Raw genomic sequence first — 27562 nt, 5'->3', positions numbered from 1 at the left:
AAGAGAAATTACTGGAGTTTACAAAAGCAGGATCCAAGCTATTTGAGGCTGTGGTTCTAAGACAGTTAGATTCAAACCTGGAAGAAGGCTGAAAAATTATCCAGAGAAGGCAGAACATGTCACTTGGAAAAAAGTAAGGCCATACTTCCCTTACACCAGGAATCAAGTTCTGCCTGGTTGGTTAGTTGCCCCAAAAGCAGCTCCCAACTCCACATGGAGTCAAGTGCTATAAAGAATGAGTCCAGATCTTTCTTGTGATGACATACCAGACCACTGGCCAACATGAGATGTTCTCACTGGTCTTTTCATTCTACTGATTTCAGTTACTGTGTTCATATATGCTAGGGCATCAATTTTTCTTTTTCTTGTCAGAAAGGAGCAAATGTGATACAAGCTCATAAAAGTGGAATATATTGAACAGGTGTTCCTTAACCTCTCAGCCCAATCCTAAAAGCTGCTAAGCAGTCTTTAAAAGCTCCAAGTGCTTCAATGCTTCTAAGGAAGAAAATACACACAAGTAACTTTAACTGACAAATTACAGAGAGCAACCATAATATGTGGATGGCTAATATAACAGTTCATTCCAACATCATCATGTTCATATAGAATCACAGAGGATGAATATCCTATGTGTTTTGTTTACATACAGAAAAAAATGTATATAACTGATCAAACACAAAACCTATGCTCTTGAGAAAGCTACAAGAAGAATGTAATAAGAATAAAATACTCCTATCCTACAGGTACAAATTACAAAACTTCCTTTGCACAACATTGCACAGCCACCTGATGAGACCAACTTTGCTCCATCACACATGATTGTGTGAATAACAGAAGACAGTACTTATTATTTGGTAGTATAGAGTGATATTCTGTGTTCATTAAATATCTTATCTCATTTAATATTTGCAACACTAATAGGCAGGTATTGATAAGGAAATAGACTCAGAGACATAAAATAACCGGACCAAGGCCATACAAGTAGTCTTAAAGATCATTCTGCCTCTAAGTTCTTAATTACACACTATGCATAATGAAACCTCAAATACATGTTTAAGGAGAACATACAGCTTAAAACGTTTAAATTGAAAAGAAAATGTGTTCACCGCATTGACGTTTAAAAAAAAAAAGAAAGAAAATCCTACACACGCTCTAACAAGTTTTAGTACTCTTGCCAGAAAAAAAAAAAAAAAAAAAGCGAATCGATTCCAACTAGTCTATACTTTCATTTATATTTAGAATATGAGCTGGGCATGAGTATGTAATGAATATATATGTGTGTCTCTCTGTGTGTATAACACCCACATTATTCAAAAGCTCCCAAAAATGTAGAAAGTTTGTTCCAATCCTTCTCTATTTTGTCTACTTTAAGAATTCTTTGCAATATGCTTATGTAAATACTGATTTTAGCTGCTGTTCTCATTTCTCAGATCTTCTGCTTCTAAACGGATTGGAAAAGTGACAGACCTAAGCAGACATCTTTGGAACACAAAACCAAGGAGATATAAACAAATACAACCAGATCAAAAACAAAGGCTTCTCCTTTAAACCCTTTAATGTATCACTACAGATATAAGAACTGAAAGTAAAATATACCGGTTTTGGCTAAGGGTGTGTATGTGTGTGTGTGCATGCACACACACCTGCACATGTATATACTCAGGTGTCTATTTTATTAACACACACAATGAATAGCATCTTACCTCTGTTGACAAAAGCTCTAGAGGAGTATAAAATAAAAACAAAGGAAGATTGTGAAGTTGGGGCATGGGAAAGTGTTCAAGAAAACGGTTCTAGATTGTTAAAAGTGCCTTCAGCTTTCTTATACCAGATTTCATGTTATGGTTCAGTTGTGCTAATAGCTCATGGATTCTGCAGGTGATTTCCCTCCATCCACACTTCAAAGACGTGCTGAAGAGGATTAAGGATAGACTTGAAAAATTACCATTTCACTTACCTGAAGCTGAGCCTTCTTTATAGACATAAGTAAAAAGCTATTATGACAGCACAAATCACAAAGCACAGTGTAAATAATATGTTGGCAAAGAACTAATGTAAGTTGTGCACATACGATTTCGACTTAAAAGTATGAAACTCCCCAGTGTGGAAGTTAGTATCTGAAATTATTACATGTGATACTATTGGAATGAAAGTTGAAATAGAAGATACTTTTCATGAGGACTTGGCAACAATATCAATGGATTTTGCACTCTGATAACATAACAATCACATTATTGGAAACACATCCTAGCAGGGCATTTTTGTCATAGTTGAAAGCTGAATATACATCTGGTATATATCTTCTCCATGTAAGCTAGTAAGATGACAGATTTTTATGTAAGCAAAGTAAGTCTACCAGCAATTTCACCAAAATAAGAAAAAACCTTTATACTCATCCAATGTGCTGTAAAAGTCATTTTATCAATAGACTTGTAATTAAAGACTCTTTAATCATAAGAATACATTATTAGAGAATAAAAAAAAACCATTCTTGGAACTAGAGAGAAAAATAACTGCAAAAAGCATAATGAAAATCTCAATGTTTCGAGAAATGACTTTCTTCTTTCAGGGTGATCCTACTGACAATTAAAAAAACACTAGAATGTTCAGTATAGAAGTGATCAAGGACTAAGGTATAGAATGTTCAGTATAGAAATGATCGAGGACTAAGGTAGTTAGTGGCTTTGGCCTTCTTTCTGCTGAAGAAAGCAAAGGGGGAGGCTTTAGCTTTTGGATGGAGAATAGATATCGCAGTCTCCAGATTTTACTTCCAGCATCTCAACCCACATCCAGCCTGGTGTGAAGAGATGCCAGATGGGGCTACGTCTGTTATTTCGACTGCTGAAGCAGGATACTGAATGTATCCTGCTTGTTTCTGTTAGTATGAATATTCAGCCACAATAAGTAGGAGCAAGGGTAAGTGTGCTAACTGTATTAAGCAGGTCCAAATCATCCTTATACTTTTTCTCCTATTATAGATAAAGACCAAAAAAAAAGTCAACATCTAGAAAATGCCACTTTTGCTAAGCTTGGAAAATACTCATTTATTAATGAAATGATGCTCGTTTCCATACATTTAATGTAAATGTATTGAGAGAAATATGTGAGCAGAAGAAAACCAGAGTAATTAGCATTGGAGACAAAAGTTAAAAGCAACTAAAGTGAATTAATTATTTTCCACTTTATTTGATTTTCTTGATTTCACTATTTTCTCAGAAAATGCTGAGGCATGACTGTATCAGTATTCATCTCTTAGAACACCAATTAGGTTCCTTTAAGTATCACAACAGACTTCTACATTGACATGTTATCCTATTGTACAAATAATGCTTATTTGTCACTCTTTTTTATTTGTATCTTGAAAAGGATCACTAAATCCAGAAAGGATAATTTCACTATAAATAAATATAATGAAGTGACAACTGCTGTTTGAGAATGAATTTTAGATTCACGATTATTACAATATTGTGATAATCCCTGAAGGGCACCCCAGTGCCATCTTTCCTGAAGGACAGAGAATAAGATTCAGAAATATGGCCGGGCGCGGTGGCTCAAGCCTGTAATCCCAGCACTTTGGGAGGCCGAGACGGGCGGATCATGAGGTCAGGAGTTCGAGACCATCCTGGCTAACACGGTGAAACCCCGTCTCTACTAAAAAATACAAAAAACTAGCCGGGCGAGGTGGTGGGCGCCTGTAGTCCCGGCTACTCGGGAGGCTGAGGCAGGAGAATGGCGCAAAAACCCGGGAGGCGGAGCTTGCAGTGAGCTGAGATCCGGCCACTGCACTCCACCCTGGGCGACATAGCGAGACTCCGTCTCAAAAAAAAAAAAAAAAAAAAAAAGATTCAGAAATAAACTTTGCATTTTAGCAAAAATAAGTATATTAGTTTAATTATTGCTGAAAGAAAAACCTAAAGGCAAGCTACCCAGACTGTGAGGGAAAATATTCATTAAAAAATACTATCTCCATTCCCCGTCCTCCCCACCAAAAAAAAGACAACTCACTTTATATGAAGAGATATTCTTCAAGAAATCAGTATCTCAATGCATAATCTGAATTCCAACCCCCACATGACACTTCTTACTAAAAAAGTAATTGTGGAGAAATGGTGGCACGAACTAGTCAGGGTTCCCTGTATCTCCTTACGTGGCCAGGTAAGGAGCTAATGTCCTGGGTGTTAGGAACCAGGTATATACCTTGGACTTACTTATGATCCCTAGGGCCCAGCAGGCTATGTCTTCTAAAAGTAAAACAATTCCTAATAAAGAATGGAAATCAGTCTGCTCTTCAGGACTGAGAGATAAATTCTCAGATTTTTTTCCATATCCCAATGAGCATTCATTATAGAAGGAAATCAATGGCAATGCAAGGCACATATGTGGAAGTTGAGATAGACTTACGAAGTAGCCTGTTCCCAAGCTGGAAGGAGCTGAACTCTGCAATAAAGCATAAAGACAAAAGTGGAAAATCAGCAATGGTTTTTAACACGTTCCAATCCACACAGCTCATTACCAGCCCTTTGCAGGCTTTTCATCACTACATCGCATCACCAGTGTATGCTGCCCCTTGTCATCTGCTACTGATACAAACACCGTGTTGCTTAATTTTCCCCTTTACATCTCTCAACAACTCAGAGATGCTAACGTGCTATTTACTGAATTCCAAGCCTCTGCGGTGGATGTAATTGCCAATTTATTTGACAGGCAGCTGGGTAATGAATTAATGATGGCATTTCGCCCTGCACTGAGACTAAACAGACACGCATCAGCTTGCCTCCCTGACTTGCTGACATTCAATGCCCTGGTCTCAAGCTACTCAGTTTTGTGGCCGCAAAGGGGCAGGCAAGAGGAAAAAGCCCAGACTGACTTGAAAATAAAAAGCCCAGTGGGTTTGGATGACTTTTCCAGTGTATGACCTACTTGCCAGTTTATTCCCTAAAGGCACCAGTTAGTACACACACGGTGCTTTTCAAAAATGAGACATTTTGTAAACGTAATTAGTAGACTAAAATGCAAAGAATGTGTGGGCCAAGAGGAGCAGTGAAAAGCACCATTTTTCTGAAGGGTTTAAGTCACAAGAATTACCAGTTTAGGCTGTCATAGTTCTGACACACAGGGAACTTAAAAATGTTCATTCTGAAAGGAATGCACGGCATCACTTATTTGGGAAAAGAAGCCAAAAAACAAAAAACAAAAAAAAAACATATTTTAAACTTGCCTGAGATTCTCATTTTTGTTTGCTTTTTCTCCTAAAACCTCTCCTTATAAATTATTTCATTTTTAGCATCCTCTTCCTCTTTGTGATTAAGCTTGAAATGAAGATGAAGCAAATGCGGAATAGATTTGCAGGTCTCAGCTAAACATCCCTGCACCAGACAGGCCTCTTCCCTGATGAGCTTGGGTTGGGTGTTTCACCTTCCCAGGAGCAAAATGACCTCTGCCCTAATTCAACAGTTACTCTGTTCACTGCTAGCTCTTCTGCCTACACGTCCTGCCCCCTACTCTGGAAACTTCAGATAGCAGTAACCATCTGGCCTATTCATCATTGCTTCTTAGAGTTTCACACAATGACTTGCACACAGGATGCATTTAATAAGGACTTGTTGAATGAATGTATAAATAAATGAATGGATGGATTATGTGTAAGAAAAATGGCTCAGGAGAATTTGACATCTATAAAACTACAGGAGATGTGATTCTTCTTGATGCTAAGCTCTTTGAGGAGGAAATATGGTACTGCAACTATATCTACATCAAACAAGAAGAGTATGCTTCAGGGCATTCCTAAATGCAGCTCCCAAAGCAAAACTTTCTTCGTCTCAGTGTTTCACACAAACTCAGGGGAATGAAGCACCATAGATGTGTGATCTTGCTCACTGGACTCAGTTTTTTAAAATCCTGCTGCATTCTTAATCCCGTAAATGTATGGAGGGAGATCCACAGTAGTCATGGAGACAATTTCTCATACCAGTGACTAGCCATATGACAGCAGCACCTGTTTCCAGCACCCACAGCCCTCCATGCAGCAGCAGAAGAAAGCAAAAGTCAAGTTAGGTCTCCACTAGCTTGGAGCCATACCCCTGGGAAGTAAACTCATTTTAGGATGAATTACTCAGAGAGACCACGGGATTTGTTTATTTCATTTCTTTCCCTTCCTGCAAATGTATTTTATCCCAGAAAGAGAAGTACTCCCACCAAACCCACTTCCCTACCCCCACATATATATCATCTTATTGTATACCAAAGAAAATTACATCCTTCAGGTCTCGGAAAGCTCTGTTATGCTCATTTTGCATATATATTGTACATTACTCAGGGAGCTGGGTGGAGAAGAGGGCTTTGTTGTGCATATTTGTTCTGGCTATTGTTTATGCAGGTCTGACTGAATGAGGGAACAGTGGGTATCATTTCAATTTCTGATGTCAACATCAAATTACTTATTTAATTTCATGCCTGGCGAAGCATTGTATAGCTACACGCAGAATCATTTCACTTCATTTGTTATGCTGTGTTTTCGTGGCGATTGGCTTGCCTTCCAACTGACAGCTTTAATTACGACATGAATTTGATTGCACTGCCGAGGAATTAACATAATGCAACAAAGCATTTAAGCACCCTGCCTTATAACCCCCCTCCCCCAGACACGGGCACAAACACAGACACACGAGGGAACACAGACACAAGATCCCCATATACATAAAGGTCCGCTGGAATTTGTTTCAGCATTTGCTAGAAAGCATACAGATTCTTGTATCAGGAGCCATTCACATGTGAAAACCCAGTGTACTCTTCTTTTTCTTTTTTTTTAGGGAAAAGATGCATGGCATTCAGTTTTGATTTCAGGATCTGGCAGAAAACACATGTGTAGAAAAGCCCTCTTCTGATCGACTTTGCCAAATGTCCATGGCATTGACATTTCCTCCCCTCTTACACCCTTTCCACCACATTTTTCTTGGCTACTTGCCAACTCCCTTCAGTCGTAGCTGGAGAATTTCAACAGGAGTGACATCTATTTAATAAAAAGATTTCTGCTTGTCTAGTCCTACAACCCCAAGATTCTGACTACGGCCTTGTATTCAGTGAGAAATTACGCCTGGTCACCAACAGGACCCCACCATCAAAGTATAGATAACAGAAGTTACCAGCCACAGGGAAGTCACAGTTTGGCTGAGGCTCAAAACAACTATCATATATCCCTGAGGTCTTACTATCAAAAAGGCCCAGAAAAGAGTCTCTGTCATATATTTCTAATCTAAGTCTATATCTAAATATAGCTGCAAATATTTGGTGGCTTCAATAAATTTCCAAGAAATTACACGAACACAGGCAACAACAGATCATGCTAAAAACAAAACAAAGGAATGTTTAGAAACAGCGGTAATATTGTTAGAAATGTGTTGTAAGTTATTCACTTACAGATGTATATTTAGGGATTGGTACTGCTCTCTCATTTTAGAAGACACAGTCACCAAAGAAGAGACAGTCACCAAAAGGTAAAGAACCAGGAAAGAAGACAGGTGCTAATACCCTAACTATTGAACAATTTGACAAAACTCTTCTTTAATAATCAAGATCATGACTCACTGCAACCTCAAGCTCCTGGGCTCAAGTGATCCTCCTGCCTCAGCCTCTTGAGTAGCTGGGACTACAGGCATGCACTACCATGCCCAGTTACTTTTTTTTTCCCTAGAGTTAGGGTCTCACTATGTTGCCCAGGCTGGTCTCAAACTTCTGGCCTCAAGTGAGCCTCTTGTGTCAGCTTCCCAAGTGTTGGGATTACAGGCATGAGGAAGGTGCCAAGTCTCCCTGTTAATTTCCAATAAGGGAGGGCTTCCATTTTTCTTGCTTGGAGACTTCAAGCAAAGTCTGTCCAAACTATATAGCAAAAGAGGCCACAGAATACTGAAAAGGCTGTGAGTCAAATTGTGACTTGAAAATTAAGAGGATTTTTTAAAGAAAGAAACAGAAGTTTCCTTGGTTTCAAAAGCATTTGAAATAATATTATCCATCCATGTTTAGGCAAATACTTCTGCTGAAAAGGGCTTCATTCTTATTTCTTCAAGTGGTAGAGTTGCCATTTCATTCATATTTTCAATGCAGTAGGTAGAAATGAGAACTATTAAGAGGTTGAGAAAATAGAGTAGGAGAACATTTCAGCGGTTTGCATGAGAAGACAGGGATATGAGGAAATGCTGGCCAGCTGGCTATCTAATATGCAATTTCCGGGCTCATTATAAGCCATCTCCTGTTTAACATGGTCTTTTCATTCTGCTGGATTTTTTTTTTTTTCATATTTGACCACTGCTCCAGCGATCTCCGCAAATTACCCACCTCCATCTCATTATATTGTAAAGGAGAGCTTTCTTAGAAGCACACTCTTTGTCTCAATCTTCATGCTACCATGAGCTGCAGGAACGTAATGGGATGCGCAGTTGAAAGACATTTTCCAGGAGGGAGAATGTTGCTGCTGACATTCAAGTCTGCAAGTAGATATTCATTAAACACTTGTTCTCTTCTCACTTCCCCCCGCTTGCCTTTCCTTCCATCTCTGTCACTAAGCTATCATCGAAGCTACTCATTAAACTCATGAAGTTAACATTTCTGTTTTAACAGCATACTTACAACAAGGGATTTCAAAATTGATTATCCATCTAAAATAGATGTGCTCCATTCATTATAAATCCACACAGAGAGGCCATGGCTACTATTACAGCTCCCTGAGTACAGACAGGACACATGTGTACTCCACCCCTAGGTGAGAATGTGTGTTCTGACCCTAGGGCTAATTTAAATTGAATATTTTAAAATTCTTCCAAATCACTAATTGTGTTCAACATCCCTGGCTACCCACCTTCATGTTATGCTTTTCTCTCTTGGGAGTAAAAAGGAGAAGGACCATGCCAGGAATTATATGAACAAGTAAGTTTCTTGCAAAGGTCACAAAACAAGCTCATTCACAGATCTTCCAGTAGTGTTTTAAAAACCTGAAATCTTAATCCAAAGAAACGTGCCTTGGAAATAAGATTACTAATAGCCAACCCAAACCAAAACAAAACAAAAAAACAAAAACAAAAAAACCACACACAAAATATATTTGAATGAGAAATAAGCATATAGTTGTTGGAAGAAATCAAGTAAAAATGGAGTAACAACTTGATAAAAGCATCAGGTGTGAAAATGCTACGTCACTTCCAACATCAATTCAACCTTCTGTTATGCCCACTTCAGATTGTCACCAACTCTCATCTCAGCCTTCTGGCTTCTACCTCTGATTTCATTCTTGCTCTCATCTTCATGGACAGTTCCTCATATCAAAGGCAAAATAAACATTTTAAAGTGAGAACTACAATTCCAATCCTTATAACATATTCCAATGGTTTTTAAGATAATAACCTGTCATGGATTGGGCAATGTCTCCCTGTTTACGTCTACCAGGAACCCCAGAGTGTGATTGTGATGGTCAATTTTATGTTTCAACTTCACTGGGCCATGGGGTGCCCAGATATTTGGTCACACATGATTCTGGGTGTTTCTGTGATGATGTTTTTAGATGAGTTGAACATTTAAATTGATATGCTGAGTAAACTGGGTTGTCCTCCTAAAGTGGGTGAACCTTATCCAATCAGTTGAAGGTCTGAAAAGAACAAAAGGCTGACTCTCTCCCAGATAAGAGAGAATTCCTCTTGCCTGGCTTTGACCCGGGACATCAATTTTTTATTGTGCCTTCAGGCACAATAAAAACATCAGCTCTTCACGAGTTTCAAACCTGCCAGTCTTGAGACTACAATTATACTATTGGTTCTCTTGGGTCTCTGGCTTGCTGATTATAGATCTTGGGACTTGTCAGCCTCCGAAACTGTGAGCCAATTTCTCAAAATAAATCATTCTCTATTGGTTCTGTTATCTTCTGCTGTGGTTCTGTTTCTGTGGAGAAGTTAACACAATGACATAATTTGGATATAGGGTCTTTGCAGATGTAACCAAATTAAGGTCATACAGAATTAGGATGGGCTATAAATCCAATGGCTGCTGTAGAAGCCATGTGAAAACTAAAGAAGAGACTGGAATGATGCATCTACAAGCCAAGAACACCAAGGATCACTGGGAGACACCAGAGGCTAGGAGAAAAAAAGGATTCTTCCCTAGAGCCCGCAGAGGGAACATAGCCCTACAGATACACACTGATGCTAAATTTCTAGCCTCCAGAACTGCGAGATAATAGATTTCTGTTGTTTCCAGACATACAGTTTGTGATCATTCATTAAAGCAGCCCAGGAAGTTAATACAACACCCAGCCACCTTAGCATGGGTTAGAAGTTACGTGTTCAGCCACTGTACTTCTTCATTCTACTCTAGCCACATTAGCCATTTTTCTTACCCTAAAACATAACATGCTGCTTCTGAATCAGGGCCTCTAAACTTGTTGCTCCTGTTGCCCAAAATGTTCTTCCCATAGATCTTCACCTGTCTACCTTCTCTTCTTTATTTAGGCCTCAGTTTTAATGTCACCTACACAGAAAGGCCTTATCCAATCACACTAGTTAAAGTGGCAACACACCCCCACACTTCATATTGTTTATGTCAGAAAACACTGTATTAGAAAGAATTTTAGTTGTTTCTTCACAGATTTGTCGCTCCCACTAGAATGGAAATTTCATGAGGGCAGAGGCTTCATCTTGTTCTCCACTCAACCTCAAATGCCCAGACTATACCTGATGAATGAAAGGAATTTGACTGACATTTCTTGACAACTGAAATACTGACATATCCAGGAGAATTCATAAATATATGAGACAGGAATGGAAAAAGGCATAAGCAAACTGTTAAGGAAAAGGGAAATGTGGCACAGATTTTTTTAAAAAAAGAGAGGAATAAAATACCAAGAATCCTTGTCAGGTTGAGATTAGATTTCCTAATCTAATTATAACAATGTGGGAAGTTCATTCATGGTAGTGGCTCAAGTCAGTTTCCTCCTTAACAGTAGCTGGTGAAACAACCTGGCATGGAATAAAACCTCAATAAAGATTTCAAGAGAGGGAGGGAGGGAGGGAAGGAAGGGAAGAAGAAAGAATAGGAAAGATGCGCCATGGATGGATGAACAGTGGCACTGTGGGATAGACAAATCAATAAAAACCCAAAGACCAGGAGAGATTTGAAGTAGGAGAAGGGGTATGTCAAAAAGCAGTAGAAAAAAATGTCTCAACTGTAAATAGCTACCAGAATTATAAGATTAGACAACTGTGTAGCATTAGACTTATAAGAATTTGATCCCTTTTCATTATTTCCTGAGATGTTTAAATTCCTTCAACGATCTGAATCCTGGAAAGGTGTCAAATGTCTTTCTGTCTTCTCATAACTAACAACCCAACCCAAAATTCTTTCAGAGAGAAAGGTGAAAAGAGTCATATTCATATAGTCGTTAAATATAGCACTAAAGAAGTTTACTTCCGCAGTATATTGGGAAGTGTTTGGTAGAAGTGAGGCTGAGGCTGACATAAGGAAAAGAAAAACAAAGAACAAAGAACAGAAATAAAACAGGCCAAGCGTGGAGGCTCATGTGTATAATCCCAGGGCTTTGGGAGGAGGCTGAGGAGGGTGGATCACCTGAGGTCAGGAGCTCAAGACCAGCCTGGTCAACATGGCAAAACCCCATTTCTACTAAAAATACAAAAATTAGCCAAGCATGGTGGCACATGCTTATAGTCCCAGCTACTTGGGAGGCCGAGGCACAAGAAAAGTTTGAACCCCCTGGTCAAGGTTGCAGTGAGCTGAGATCATGCCACTGCAATCCACTTTAAATAAATAAAAAGAATAAGCAAAGGCAGGAAGATTTGAAAGTGTGAACAAGGCCAGGCATGGTGGCTCATGCCTGTAATCCCAGCACTTTGGAAGTCTGAGGTGGATGGATTGCCTGAGGTCAGGAGTTCGAGAGCAGCCTGGCCAACAGGGTAAAACCCCATCTCTACTAAAAATTCAAAAATTAGCCAGGCGTGGTGGTGTATGCCTGTAATCCCAGCCACTCGGGAGGCTGAGGCAGGAGAATTGCTTGAACTCAGGAGGTGGAGGTTGCAGTGAGCTGAGATTGCGCCATTGTACTCCACTCCACTCCACTCCAGCCTGGGCGACACAGCAAGACTCCGTCTTGGCGGGGAAGAGAGGTCACGTTCTTTGCCTAAGGTCACACACAATAAATAGCAGAACTTCTATTAAATCTTGGCCTGTTTGTAATAAATGCCCATTAACATTTCATAATTTGAGGCTTGTTTATTAAAAGTTTTTAAGCATGTTTTGCTCCTAACTTTTGACAAACTTCCCCAATTACAAAATTCTGTTTAAGTTAGAAGCAATATTTTCCCCTTGAATAACTCATCGTAAACATTTATTAAATATGTATTCAATTATTCCCCTTACCTCTTCCCTAGTGACTAATCTAAACAAGTTACTATACCTCCTTGATGTGGACAATCTGAAAGTTCTTGTGGCCAATTATTCCCTCCTGGCAACATGGTCTGGTAATACATAATTTAGAAAAGCAAAGCAAATTTGAGTTTTTCTTTTTAAGACTCACTCTGTCACCCAGGCTGGAGTGCAGTGGCACAATCTCTGCTCACTGCAACCTCCACCTCCCAAGTTCAAGCTGTTCTCTTGCCTTAGCCTCCCAAGTTGCTGTGAGCACAGATATGCTCCACCACGCCCAGCTAATTTATTTGTATTTTTAGTAGAGACGGGGTTTCACCATGTTGGCCAGGCTGATCTTGTACTCCTGACCTCAAGTGATCTGCCTGCCTTGGCCTCCAAAAGTGCTGGGATTGCAGGTGTGAGCCACCACACCTGGCCGTATATTTGGTGTTTTTAAGCCTCACCCATGAGTCAAATTCTCCAGCTACACTGGAATTCTTTATTCTTATTCTTTTGGCCTAACCAATTCAAAAAAACAAAGCTAGAAAAATATAGTATTTTGATTAACCTCACTTGACAGTAAGTCTCAACTGCCAACGCTCCTAAAAATATCACTAAAATGGGTGAAAAGGCAGACGGAAATTTTCATCTTAGCTGAAAAACGAGTCATGGGCATGATGGACTAATAGGGACTGAATGTATTCTCCCACCTCAAGCAACTAAAAAACTGGACAAAATGTATGCAACATGAGTTTTTAGAAACTGGGTAAGATAAAGGACAATAATATTTGAGAGAAGAGAAAAAAGTAGGGTGACCCTTAAAATTTTCCCACCTCACTGCCTGGAGAGTTTTCATGCCACAGCATTGAGGGGTAGGAGGTGACCCAGGTGGAATCTCTGAGTCTTAAAGACAGAGTTGAGAATAAGGGGAGGCCAAGACAGCTGGAACTCCAAGGCAGAGGATAAGGAGGACAGCATCACAGAAAGCGAGAATCATGAAAGCTGCAGAAGGTTCCCCTCTAGTTTCCACCTGAAGACTAATCAGCACATCTGTGAGAGAAAAATACCTGAGGCAAGGAAAACAACCACTGGAAAGGAGGAGGAAGAACTTACAAAGCTCACACAAGGCAGGGAATAGTTTGTTTTCCCACAATCCACAGTGGAAAAACCTTGTAAGACATTAGGGATTAGGCAGAGTACTCAGTCAGCATGGAGGAAAAATTATCTTTAGACTAAAGATTGTTCTAGTCTTCTCCAACAAAGTACAAAAGCAAACATTAAACACACACACACACACATACACGTCTACATAACAAAACTGTACGCCAAAATGAGTAATGTTTATAGAAACTAGAAATACCCAGTACCCAACAAGGAAAATTTTATGATGTCTGGCACTCAATAAAAAATTGCCAAGCATACAAAGAAGCCAGAAAATATGACCCACAGTGAGGAGAAAAATCAACCAATAGAAACAGGCCCAGAAATGGCGCAGGTGACAAAATTAGTACACAAGGACAGTAAAAGCTGTAATAACTATTTTCCATATGTTTAATGAAGTGAAAGAATAAGCATAATAAGAACAAATAGGGGATTTTTAAAGAAAAAACAGGGGCCAGTGCGGTGGCTCACGCCTATAATCCCAGCACTTTGGGAGGCTGAGGCAGGTGGATCATGAGGTCGGGAGATTGAGACCATCCTGGCTAATACGATGAAACCCCGTTTCTACTAAAAATACAAAAACTTAGCCGGGCATGGTGGCAGGCACCTGTAGTCCCAGCTACTCGGGAGGCTGAGGCGGGAGAATGGCGTGAACCCGGGAGGCAGAGTTTGCAGTGAGCAGAGATCACGCCACTGCACTCCAGCCTGGGCGACAGAGTGAGACTCGGTCTCAAAAAAAAAAAAAAAAAGTAAAACAAAACAGAAGCCAGTAGTAGTCTTTGACTCCACCTTCTCACTCTCTGATAGGCATTAAAGAAGACTGAAGATGGGCCAAGAGCAGTGGCTCACGTCTGCAATCCTAGCACTTTGGGAGGCCAAGGTGGGCAGATCACGAGGTCAGGAGTTTGAGACCATCCTGGCCAATGCGGTAAAACACCCTGTCTACTAAAAATACAAAAATTAGCTGGGCGTGGTGGCACATGCCTGTAATCCCAGCCACTTGGGGGACTGAGGCAAAAGAATCATTTGAACCAGGGAGTCAGAGGTTGCAGTGAGCCAAGATCGTGCCACTGTACTCCAGCCTTGCAACACAGTGAGACACCATCTCAAAAAAGAAAAAAAAAAAAAAAAGAGTGAAGCTGGACCCCTTCCTTACACCATATACAAAAACCAACTCAAGATGGATCAAAGACAAGTGTAAAACCCAAAACTATAAAAATCCTGGAAGACAACCTAGGCAATACTATGCTGCAGATAGGAAAGGGCAAAGATTTCATGACAAAGTCATCAAAAGCAATCAAACAAAGGCAAAAATGGACAATTAGGATCTAATTAAACTTAAGAGCTTCTGCACAGCAAAAGAAACTATCAACAGAGTAAACAGACAACCTACAGAATGGGAGAAAATGTTTGCAAACTATGCATCTGACAAAGGTCTAATATCCAGCATCTATAAGGAGCTAAACAAATTTACAAGATAAAACCAAACAACTCCATTTAAAAGTGGGCAAAGAACATGAAGAGATACTTTTCAAAAGAAGACATATATGCAGCCAACAAGCCTATACAAAAAAAGCTCAATATCACTGATGATCAGAGAAATGCAAATCAAAACCACAATGAGATATCATCTCACCAGTCGAAATGGCTATTATTAATATTAAAACGTCAAAAAACAACAGATGCTGGCAAGGTTGCGGAGAAAAGGGAACACTTATAAACTATCGGTGGGAGTGTAAATTCGTTCAACTATTGTGGAAAGCAGTATGATGATTCCTCAAAAAGCCAAAAGCAGAACTATCATTTGACCCAGCAATCCCATTACTGGATATAAACCCAGAGGAACATAAATCATTCTACCGTAATGACACATGCATGCAAATGTTGACTGAAGCACTATTCACAATAGCAAAGACATGGAATCAACCTAAATGCCCATCAATGACAAACTGGATAAAAGAAAATTTGGTATATATAAACCAAAAAATACTACACTGCCATAAAAAAGAACGAGATCATGTCTTTTGCAGGAACATGGATAGTGCTAGAGGCTACTATCCTCAGCAAAGTAACGTAGGAACAGAAAACCAAATACCGCATGTTCTCACTTACAAGTGGGACCTAAATAGTAAGAACTTATGAACACAGAGAGGGAAACAACAGACACTAGGGTCTGCTTGAGGGTGAAGGGTGGTAAGAGGGAGAGGAGTAGAAAAGATAACTATTGGGTACTGGGTGATGAAATAATTTGTAAACAAACCCCTGTGACATGAGTTTTCCTATGTAACAAACCTTCACATATACCCAGGAAACGAAAATAAAAGTAAAAAATAAATTAATTGTTAATTCTCTTTCAAGCAAAAATGGGGCATCTTTATTCTCTAAAATATTGCACAGGTAGGTGTTGCTTTGGTATCCAAAAGAATCATTCTGTGGGCCGACTTGTTAAAAGCTTTCATCTCGGCCGAACATGATGGCTCATGCCTGTAATCCCAGCACTTTGGAAGGCCAAGGCGGGTGGATCACCTGAGGTCAGGAGTTTGAGACCAGCCTGGCTAACATGGTGAAACCCATCTCTACTAAAAATACAAAAAATTAGCTGGGCGTGGTGGCAAGCGCCTGTAATCCCAGCTACTCAGGAGGCTGAGGCGGGAAGATTGCTTGAACCCAGGAGGTGGAGGTTGCAGTGAGCAACATCATGCTGCTGCACTCCAGCCTGAGCAACAAGAGCGAAACTCCGTGTCAAAAAAAAAAAAAAAAAAAAAAAAGAAGTGTTTGACACAGGACTCTGCAACCACAGACCTGCACATGTGTGAGGGAAATGTTACTAGGGATCTCAAAACATTTCACTTAATGTCCACTTTATGGATCAATTTTCTTTCTTTCCTTTTTAGTAATGTTGCAAAAAGTATGAATGTTAATAATTAATGAATGATATGCCTACTATAGGTCCACAAATTTTTTTCATAATTTTTAAATATAATAAACAATATGAATTGAAAGTGTCTCATTGACTGACTTAAGACTGACAGGATTTTATAATGTCTGGCATCCAGTGAAAAATTGCCAGGCATACAAAGCAGCAGGAAAATATGATCCATAATGAAGAGAAAAAACAACCAATAGAAACAGGACCAGAAATGACACAAGTGACACAATTAGTAGACAAGGATGGTAAAAGTTGTAACTATTTTCCATATTTTCAACAGAGTGAAAGCACAATAAGCGTTATTACAGCCCTAATCATTTTTACATTTTTAAACAGATCACCATTTTTTAATTGTGTAATTCAGTGGCATTAATTACATTCAAAACATTGAACAACTGTCATGACTATCTATTTCTAAAACATTATCATCATCCCCAAAAAGAAACTCTGTCAAGCAATAGCTTTTCTCCCTCCCACTCTCCATCCCCCAAATTCCTGGTAAGTTCTATTCTACTTTACGTCTCTATGAATTTGCGTATTCTAGATACCTCATATATGTGGAATCACACAATATTTGTCCTTCTTTGTCTTGCTTTTCTTTAGCATGATATTTTTAAAGTTCATCCATACTGTAGTATATATTACAATGCCAATCCTTTTTATGGCTGAGTATATTCCATTGTGTGCATAGCCAAGCTGTCACGTTTCGTTTATCAATTCATTTGTTGAGAAACACATGGTTTGTTTCTACCTTTTGGCTACCATAAATAATGCTGCAGTGAACACTGGCTTACAAGTCTCTGTTTAAGTTCATGTTTTCCATTCTTTGGGGTATTAAAAGTGAAATTGCTGGGTCATATGGTAATTATATGTTTCAGCTTTTTGAGGAACTGCCAAGTTGTTTTCTACAGTGGCTGCATCATTTTACATTCCCACCAGTAATGTGTGAGTGTTCCAACCTCTCCACATCCTTGCCAACACTTATTTTTCATTCTCTTTTAAAAAGTGTAACCATCCTACTAGGTATAAAATGATAATCTCGTTATAGTTTTAATTTGCATTTCTCTAATAACTAATGATTTTCAGCATTTTTCAAGTACCTCTTCTTTGTAGAAATATTTCTCAAATTCTTTGCACATTTTTGCATTAGGTTGACTATTATTGAGTTGTAGGAGTTCTTTATATATTCTGTATAACAAATACCAGTTATATGATTTGCAAATCTTTTCCCCATTTTGTAGGCTGTCTTTTTACTTTCTTGATAATGTTCTTTGGTGTGCAGAAATTTTTAATTTTGATGAAGTCCAATTTATTTTCTCTTTCATTGTACATGCTTTTGGTGTCATATCTAATAAGCCACTGCCAAAGGCATGGCCATGAAGATTTACCCGTATATTTTCTTCTAAGAGTTTTATGGTGTTCACATTTAAATTTTTGTCATTGATTCATTTGGAGTTTATTTTTGTACATAGTACGATGTAGGGGTCAAACTTCATTCTTTTGTACATAGAAATCCAGTTGTCTCAACGCCATCTGTTGAAGAGAAAATTCTTTCCCCATTGAAGTGTCTTGGCACTCTTGTTAAAAATCAGTTGGGCATATAAGTATGGGCTTCCTTCTGGGCTCTCCATTCTACTCCATTGGTCTGTATGTCTAATATTAGGCCAGTACCAAACTGTTTTGATTAACTGTAGTTTTGCAGTGAGTTTTGAGGTTGGTAAGTGTAAGTCCTCTAACTTTGTTCTTTTTCCAGACTGTGTTGGTTATTAAGGCCTCAAGCCATTTCATATGTATTTGAGAATCTGCTTTTCCATTTTTGCAAAAAAGGTTGTTGGAATTATGATAGACATTGCACTGAATCTATAAATAGCTTAGGGTAGTACTGACATCTTAATAATATTTAGTCTTTCTATTCATGAATATGGAATGTCTTTTGTCAATTTATTTTTATCTAACAGAAATTGAGTTACAGGAAACAAGCCAAAAGACCCAATGGCAGCTCTAGTCCCCTAAACTAACATGGCTTTCATTTCTCTACACTACGAAGAAAATATGACTGACTAACCCTGGAATAATTTCCAGGGTCAATGAGATCTTACATTAAAAGTGTAACAAAAATCTCACAAAAACAGCTATTTAAGCATTAACAACTTAGATAAGAAAAGTTGTCATGGTTTTATGATTGTATAGCTCTATCACAAAATTAATCAAACACATAGACACACAATAAAACATATTCTTACACACAGAAACACACACACAATAAAAGACTGTTAGTACTCTTTATTTATATAATTTGATATTATACCACAGAAGAAGGGGAGGTAATTATCTATAACTAATATATTAAAATAACATAAAAATAATTATACTTTATTCCATTTAATTCCTATAAGAATTCAGAATCTCATACAACATCTCATCATAAACCTCACAAACTTTCATGAGAGGTGCAGGAAGGCAGTTGTATCTCAGAGTTGTATACCTTGGCTGATGGAGAGATGGATGTGGTATTATCATAGAGAACTGCTCAGTGTGCTACAGCAGTCTCCAACCATTTATGTTAGTAGACATCTCTCAGTAAAAAAAGTTTTGAATATACACTCCTTAGATCCATGTATTTAAAAATTATAGACAACTACTATTCCCCACTCATTAAATTGAATACTAGTAAAGTTTAATTTCTTTTTCTAAGAAAAAAAAATGTACTAATATTTTCTCTCTGGAACTCAATGAATCATCTTGCACTTTATAATGAACAGCACACTGCTTTAGAGTATGGTGTTTTTTTTTTTTTTTTAAAAAGGAGAAAATAAAGGATTTTGCTCCTCATTACATATCCTTTATTTATTCTTAATACTCAGACACTCTGAAGTATTCTCTCTTTTTTTCATGATACTACTCTCTCACTCTGTTAATGCTAGATCATCCTGGCCAACATGGAGCAACCCTGTCTCTACTAAAAATAGAAAAATTAAGCCAGGCGTGGTGGCGCACAGCTCTAATTCCAGCACTTTGGGAGGCTGGGGTGGCAGATCATGAAGTCAGGAGTTCAAAACCAGCCTGGCCAATATGGTGAAACCCTGTCTCTATTAAAAATACAAAAATTAGCTGGGTGGGGTGGCATGTGCCTGTATTCCAGGCTACTCAGGAGGCAGAGGCAGGAGAATCGCTTGAACTCGTGAGGCAGAGGTTGCAGTGAGCTGAGATCAGGCCACTGCACTCCAGTCTGGTGACAGAGCGAGACTCCATCTCAAAAAAAAAAAAAAAAAAAAATTCTCTTTACTTGATCCACTTCACAAAAGAATTTCCAAGTGTTGCTCCTGAGGCACAGATGAGTTAAGAATGCTGATATATGCCTGGGCGTGTGGTGGCTCACGCCTATAATCCCAGCACTTTGGAAGGCCGAGGTGTGCAGATCACGAGGTCAAGAGATCGAGACCATCCTGGCCAACATGGTGAAACCCTGTCACTAAAAATACAAAAATTAGTTGGGCGTGGTGGTGCACACCTGTAGTCCCAGCTACTTGGGGGGATAAGGCAGGAGAATCACTTGAACCTGGGAGGCAGAGGTTGCAGTGAGCCGAGATCGCACCATTGCACTCCAACCTGGCGACAGAGTGAGACTCTGTCAAAAAAAAAAACAAAAAAGAATGCTGATATATGACACATGAGTAAAGAAGGCAAGAGAGTCCAAAGAGGCGTAGGTGGTTCTCAGAAGCAACAGAGGGGGAACCTGCCCTGTTGGTGGGTAGGAGACTAGAGAACAATTAAAATCACATCTAAAGGGCAAATAGGCATCTAAAGAGGTATGACGCATTCTCACAAGGTTTTCCTTCCAGAAATCCAACAGGAATTTTCTTTTCTTTTTTTCTTTTTTCTTTTTTTTTTTTTTTTTTGGGATGGGCTCTTGCTCTGTTGCCCAGGCTGGGCACAGTGGTGCGATCTTGGCTCACTGGAACCTCTGCCTCCCGGGTTCAGAGATTTTCCTGCCTCAGCCTCCCAAGTAGCTGGGATTACAGGCATGTGCCACCATGATCAGCTAATTTTTGTATTTTTAGTAAAAACGGGGTTTCACCATATTGGCCAGGCTGGTTTCGAACTCCTGACCTCATGATCCACCTGCCTGAGCCTCCCAAAATGCTGGGATTACAGGTGTGAGCCACTGTGCCCAGCCCCATCAGGAAATTTAATTCCTCATCTTGCCAAGTAAGTGGCTGGTTAGTCATCACTTCCAGCAGGAATAAAAATGACAGGGATTGTTAACAATTTCTTAAGTGAAGAAATTACAAAAAGCCCATAGCTAAATGATGTCATTTCTCAGTCTCAGCACTACTTGACTACTTCTTTCAGTTGCAACAGATAATAAAAGTATCATCATTCCTCTTTGTCGTCTGTTGTTGTTGTTGTTTTTGAGACGTAGTTTCGCTCATGTTGCCCAGGCTGGAGTGCAATGGCTGGATCTCAGCTCACCGCAACCTCCACCTCCTGGGTTCAAGTGATTCTCCTGCCTCAGACCCCTGAGTAGCTGGGATTACAGGCATGCACCACCATGCCCGGCTAATTTTGTAATTTTAGTAGAGACAGGGTTTCTCCATGTTGGTCAGGCTGGTCTCGAACTTCCGACCTCAGGTGATCCACCTGCCTTAGCCTCCCAAAGCGCTCGTATTACAGGCATGAGCCACCATGCCCGGCCTTGCTGTTTCTAAGGTAAGAAATAGTTCCTCCTACCTCATGATTCGTCAAAATACATTTTTGCTCAAACGACATTTTAGAATGACACCATAACTACAATGCTCACATAGGTATACAAAGATAATGTGAACCGCAATGCTTGGGTAGACAAAAAAATTGTAAAGATGAGGGAAAGTTATGTAATTCAGACTTGAACCAATGGTGTGTGTGTGGCCTAGTGGTTTTGGTTTATTTATTTATTTATTTATTTTTAATTAAACTTACATCGCTGAGCCTTTCCCGAGAGCTGCTCCGGTGGAAGCCCTTCGATTCTCCACTGGCACTTTCACTGTCACTGTCCCTGCAGCTGTTCTGTCCTGGCTTGAGCTAAAGGCAAAAGAAGAGAGGAAAAAGGAAAAAGTTAGTGGTCTCCTTCTTTTTTTTTTTTTTTTTTTTTTTTTTTGAGACGGAGTCTCACTCTGTCGCCCAGGCTGGAGTGCAGTGGCCGGATCTCAGCTCACTGCAAGCTCCCCCTCCCCCGGGTTCACCCCATTATCCTGCCTCAGCCTCCCGAGTAGCTGGGACTACAGGCGCCCACCACCACACCCAGCTAGTTTTTTTGTATTTTTTTTAGCAGAGATGGGGTTTCACCGTGTTAGCCAGGATGGTCTCGATCTCCTGACCTCGTGATCCGCCCGTCTCGGCCTCCCAAAGTGCTGGGATTACAGGCTTGAGCCACCGCGCCCAGCAGTGGTCTCCTTCTTAGTTCGTGTTTTTGATTCTTGTCAACAGTGAAGAACCAGGCACGGTGGCTCACGCCTGTAATTGCAGCACTTCGGGAGGCTGAGGTAGGAGGATCACGAGGTCAGGAGTTTGAGACTAGCCTGACCAACATGGTGAAACCCCGTCTCTATTAAAAATGCAAAATTTAGCTGGGCGTGGTGGCACGTGCCTATAGTCCCAGCTACTCAGGAGTCTGAGGCAGGAGAATCACTTGAACCCAGGAGGCAGAGGTTGCAGTGAGCTGGGACTGCATCAGTGCACTCCAGCCTGGGCGACAGAGTGAGACTTCATCAAAAAAAAAAAAAAAAAAAAAAAAAAAGTGAACAATTTAAGGTTCTGATCTTTAATATTCTTCTGTTTCTGAATACTGCCAGGCAAGCTGCCATAGAAAAAACACAGGGTAGAATGAACAAAATATTCACCATGAAATGTCAATGTAGAGAAAAGAGTGGGCAAGCCTTAAATAAACATCTAAAAAGCCAAACCAAGGTCCATAAATTAGAAAGTAGTCTTTCCATCAAATTTTTTCTTCTGTTCCACTGCAATTTTTTTTCAGTAATGAAAAGACCAAAAACATTGAATAAGCTGAAGTGAGATTACACCAACTATGATTTCTTACCTTTTTTCTTCTGTCTTGTCGCAAAAAAAGAAACAAATCAGAGCAAAATAAAAGAAAGTTTTCTTCTCCTAGGAAAAAAATGATGAGATGCTGCGATGTTATCCTTCAAACAGTGGGATGACACCTAATGATCTTGTTTATTGAGATAACATCCTGGAGGCTTCTTACTGGATATTTAAAAGAACCAATGAAGACCTACAGATTAAGTAAATTAAATCAGCACTTATTCAACAAATAATGTATTAAGTGCCACATCTGGGCTAGAACTAAGTGCTGAAGATATGCTACTACACCAAAAAAACAAAACAGAAGTCCTCTCATGAAGTTTATATTCTAGTGGTTTCTACACATTTAACAAGCTCCAGTTTTCCATTAAAAATGAATAAAGACGTAAAATTGAAAACCATCAGTCTATATGAGACTGTAAGTCATAAATATATGGAGCATTGGTCTACAATATCATCACCAACCACATTTTCAGAAACACCAAGCAATGTAGTATATAGGTTACAAGTCACAGCCCCTTGACAATGTTTTCAATGTAACAAGACAAAGGCAGCACAAGACAAACAAATACAACACCACAAGGAGATACATGTTCAATGAAACCAAAAAGTAGCCAGGGAGGTTCAGAGAAGTGATTTCTGAAGCCTTGGATTTTGAAAGTAGATTAAACTCATGGCTCAGAGGACAGTGAAAGACACTCCAGTGAAGAGAAAGGCAGAAAGCAGACAGAAAAAGCAACATACTGGGAAATGATCAGCAGTCTCATTTGAAACAGAGTTCCTTTGGGGAGACAATAACAAGAAACATTAGAGATGGGTGCATGAATGAAAACATGGAAAATCTCAAACTAAACATAAGCGCCATTTTTCTAGACAGGAGGGAATTTCAAAGAATAGAACAGGCAATAAGTAGCAAACTTTTGCCTGCAGGGATTTCAAGTGGCTATGGTGCCAAGGGGAAGATGAAACCAAGATGAATAGAGAGTGAGGCTGAATCAACATTCCTTGTAGTCTTTAAAGATTACATTTCAGACCTCACTTCTGGTCATACTATTCACAGAGTCAGCTTCCCCCATGTCTTCAAAACAAGGCATTCTTTTTTGCTATCAAACTTTCCAGAAATTCACTTTTATCACATTCTTCTAAAATCCCTTTCTCCAGGAAGTCTTCTGTAAAGGAGCCCAGATAATTGATGCTAATTTTACTTTGTATCCTCCTGAGCTCTTAAGTACTTAGTTTTCTCCTCAGTTAATGCTAAACCTCCTCATTCTAAGTTAATTCAGATGCAAGTTGTATGAGGCTTTTGCTATTACTATGGAATAAAAGTTCAGAATATTGTCATTCTCTCCAATTTGTCAATTTTATACTGATAATAAAGGAGAGATTTAATCTAAAATGAACATCACCTTGTCTTCATTTCCGGAACTTTTCTTGTCCATTCCTGCTCTGTAATTTTTTTCACACGAGATTCCCTCTGTCTGGAATGTTCACCCTTACCTTCTCTGTGCTTCAAGATTTTTTTTGTTTTTTGTTTTTTGGTTTTTTTTGAGACGGAGTCTCGCTCTGTTGCCCAGGCTGGAGTGGCCGGATCTCAGCTCACTGCAAGCGCCGCCTCCCGGGTTTACGCCATTCTCCTGCCTCAGCCTCCCGACTAGCTGGGACTACAGGCGTCCGCCACCATGCCCGGCTAGGTTTTTTTTTGTTTTTTTTTTTTTAGTAGAGACGGGGTTTCACCGTATTAGCCAGGATGGTCTCGATCTCCTGACCTCGTGATCTGCCTGTCTCGGCCTCCCAAAGTGCTGGGATTACAGGCTTGAGCCACCACGCCCGGCGCTTCAAGATGTTTTTTAAGGCTCAGCTCTTACCTCCTCTGCTATGGTCTTTGAAGAGCTCTTTCTTTCTATTATTTATATTTTTAATATGCCTTCAAAATTTAGCTAGCACATCATTCTTCATTAAATGCCTTTAATAATTATGATACACTTTTCAAGCTCAAAAAGCCTATTGTTATAACACAGTTATACCGATAATAAAGTCTGCATGTGGCATGGGCCCTCCAATTCATAAGCAGTCTCAAACTCTTACCCCACTGATTCTGAGTTAAGAAAGGGCAGGTAGAACTATCCCCAAGGTATGGATGAAAAAAGTAATTCTCAGTGCACAGTTAGATGTTTGACATTTGACATGGAAGTAATGATTCTGTAGCATATCAGTATTCTCTACACAACATGTTCTCAATTTCTTTGTGGTACTTGACTATAGTACAGTCACAAAGAAAAGAATCTTGTTAGGTGATATTTGATCAACACCTTTACGGCTGAGCACGGTGGCTCATGTCTATAATCCCAGCACTTTGGGAGGCCGAAGCAGGGGGATCCCTTGAGCCCAGGAGTTCGAGACCAGCCCAGAAAACATAGCAAGACCCCATCTCTATTTTAAAAACTAATAATAAAAACTCAGTTCCCAACTTAGATGAGAGCTACATATCCAGCTGGGAACTAAGAATATAAAGAGCGTCAAGGCTGTTACTAATATCCAACTGGCTTAACAAAACCTGGGCATTGCACCTGGGCCTTTTCCATGCTTCTTCATGAAAGGAAAATGATGACTTTACCAAGGCATAAAAACACACTTCAGTGGCCCTGACGTATATTATCTGACTAAATGTTGATCTAGGCTAAGGGCAAAACCCAAGAAGGACTGAGAGGAAGCAGCCTGCTAGCCTTCCCAGTGCCCTGCCAGCAAAAAGCACTTCAGTGAATTCTCTTCAGAGAGCCTTACATAAAATCCACTCCTTTCTCCTCCAAAGCCAGGCTCAAGTTTAAAGGAAACTTAGGATTTTAAGCTGTCAGACAGCTCAATATTTCAAAGAAATGAATTGACTACAGTAAGTACTAAAGCTAAACCACAAGATTTCAGGCAAAGAAGTATTCATTCCTAATCCCATGAATATATTTTCTTTCTTTTTTTTTTTTTTTTTTTTTTTTCCCTGAGACAGAGTTTCACTCTTGTTGCCCAGGCTGGAGTGCAATGGTGCAATCTCGGCTCACCACAACCTCCACCTCCTGGGTTCAGGTGATTCTCCTGCCTCAGCCTCCCAAGTAGCTGGGATTACAGGCGTGTGCCACCACACCCAGCTAATTTTGTATTTTTAGTAGAGATGGGGTTTCTCCATGTTGGTCAGGTTGGTCTCGAACTCCCAACCTCAGGTGATCTGCCCACTTCAGCCTCCCAAAGTGCTGGGATTACAGGTGTGAGCCACCATGCCCAGCCAAATATATTTTCAAACTAGCATTTTAGCCACATCCAATGGACCATTTGGGGTAGCATAACTAACTCAGAAGTTGTAATCCTTCACCTGAAATTCCCAGCTATCACCTACAACCAAGAGACATCACAAAGGCCAGGTGCTGACTTAAACATTTAAAGAGCTAAGAAAAATTGATCTGCTTGCATTGATTTGTATGAGCATCCGTGACAGCTATTACAAGAAAGCTTTTCTTCTAACTGATACAGTAAGCTTTCAGTAAGATTTCTTACCATCAGCCTTTACATACTTCAGGACCTCATTTATTTAAAAATTACTATAATCTACTTTCTAATGTGAGAAGCTTCTTCCCATTAGAGTATTACATATTAAATAGTTTGGGCACCACAATGAGAAATAAATAGGCAAAATGAAAGAAAGGTGGTATGTGCCATGAGTGGCAGTAATTCTATCAATGAGATTAACATCTTTTATAAAATGTAAGAAGCTAGTTTGTTTTTCATTAGATTTCATTGTCAACAATATATGCTCCAAATTCTGAAATTGTGATCCCATTATAGTGTTAACTGTTATTAATGGCTAATTAGGAAAATAACGATCCATGGTTATATCACTGCTAATGAACATGTAACGAAGTCCCATCACCCTAGACTGCATGAAGGTAGCGCAATTCTGTGCACATCTGCTCAGCGTTTGGGAGTTGGGCTTTCCCATTCTTTTCAGCTTGGATATGGAGAGTTTCAAAAAGATGCTACATGCCCAGTAGGTGTCATTAATCCATCAAACAAAATTTACAGAAGGATAAATTATGTGGAGAATATATCTGTGCCTGTAATTTGAGAGGAATGATGCGAATTATGCAGGCAATGTAGAAGAGTGTCCAAATGGAATCTCCTTCCACAAATTTGGTTCCTCAAAGCAGCACATATACTTTTTCAGACAGATGGGTTTTCCTGTAGGAATGTAAATGAACGCTATACAAAATCTGGGGAATGTTTCAGTAAGCTCAAAAGATTCTCCTTTTTCAAGAAAATTTTAATATACCCATAGACTTCACTACCATCAAAGCAGTCAAGTATTTAATCTTGAAAAATACAGTTTTTCTTTTTCAAGATAAAATTGCCCCCAAATTGGGAAAGTATCATGGATTGAATTTGTACTATTTTATTCCTTAAGTTTTAAAGGGTATTTCAGATGAGAGGCACATAAACCAAACTAAAAAACTTAATGAAAAATGCTGATGAATCAAAATAAGCAAACACAAAATAACTACAAGTAAAATTATAAAGTTGAATAGAAAAACTATTTTAAAAAAAGAAAACTTGTTGTACTTTTAAATGTACAGTGCCAAGTTGTGCATAAAAGCCAAAATTTAACAAATTTTGGACACAAGGGCAAGGCAAGGAATTTTTCTGGGATCACAGAATCAAAGATTCTTTTGTTATCTACAATAGTTAGAGAAACTGTTTTAAGTAACAATTTGATAGTCTTGAAGCTAACCATTAGTGAAATTTACATGTTAAAAATATTTGCCTTCCAAATCATTATAAAATATAAAATAATTCAAATCATAATAGAGAAAGGGAAAGAAAATAAGAAAAGAGGCAAGAAAGCAAAGCGTAAAATAAAGTGTTCTGATAATAATATAAATACATTAAGCTCACATTTAAAAATTAAAAAAAAATATGGTTTGTGTTGGGTAAGACAGATGGATAGATAATCAA

The 27562-nt window shown here is 39.2% G+C and overlaps 1 protein-coding gene across 10 annotated transcripts in view; it reads right to left on the bottom strand.

Moving 5' to 3' along the window:
- The window catches only part of AUTS2 (activator of transcription and developmental regulator AUTS2), a 1204012-nt gene that overhangs the window by 651095 nt on the left and 525355 nt on the right, over nucleotides 1-27562 (bottom strand). For all 10 annotated transcript variants that reach the window (XM_015133354.3, XM_015133357.3, XM_015133359.3 and 7 more), the window contains exons 3-4: nucleotides 21449-21550; nucleotides 4402-4437 (exon numbers count right to left, since the gene is read on the bottom strand). In XM_015133354.3, the coding sequence (XP_014988840.2) occupies nucleotides 4402-4437; nucleotides 21449-21550 (138 nt within the window). The remainder of the gene's footprint in view (nucleotides 1-4401; nucleotides 4438-21448; nucleotides 21551-27562) is intronic.

This window comes from Macaca mulatta, chromosome 3 (genome assembly GCF_049350105.2).
Source record: "Macaca mulatta isolate MMU2019108-1 chromosome 3, T2T-MMU8v2.0, whole genome shotgun sequence".
NCBI lineage: Eukaryota > Metazoa > Chordata > Mammalia > Primates > Cercopithecidae > Macaca > Macaca mulatta.
Note: the sequence above shows the minus strand (reverse complement) of the source record. Positions and strands in the feature narration are given on the sequence as shown.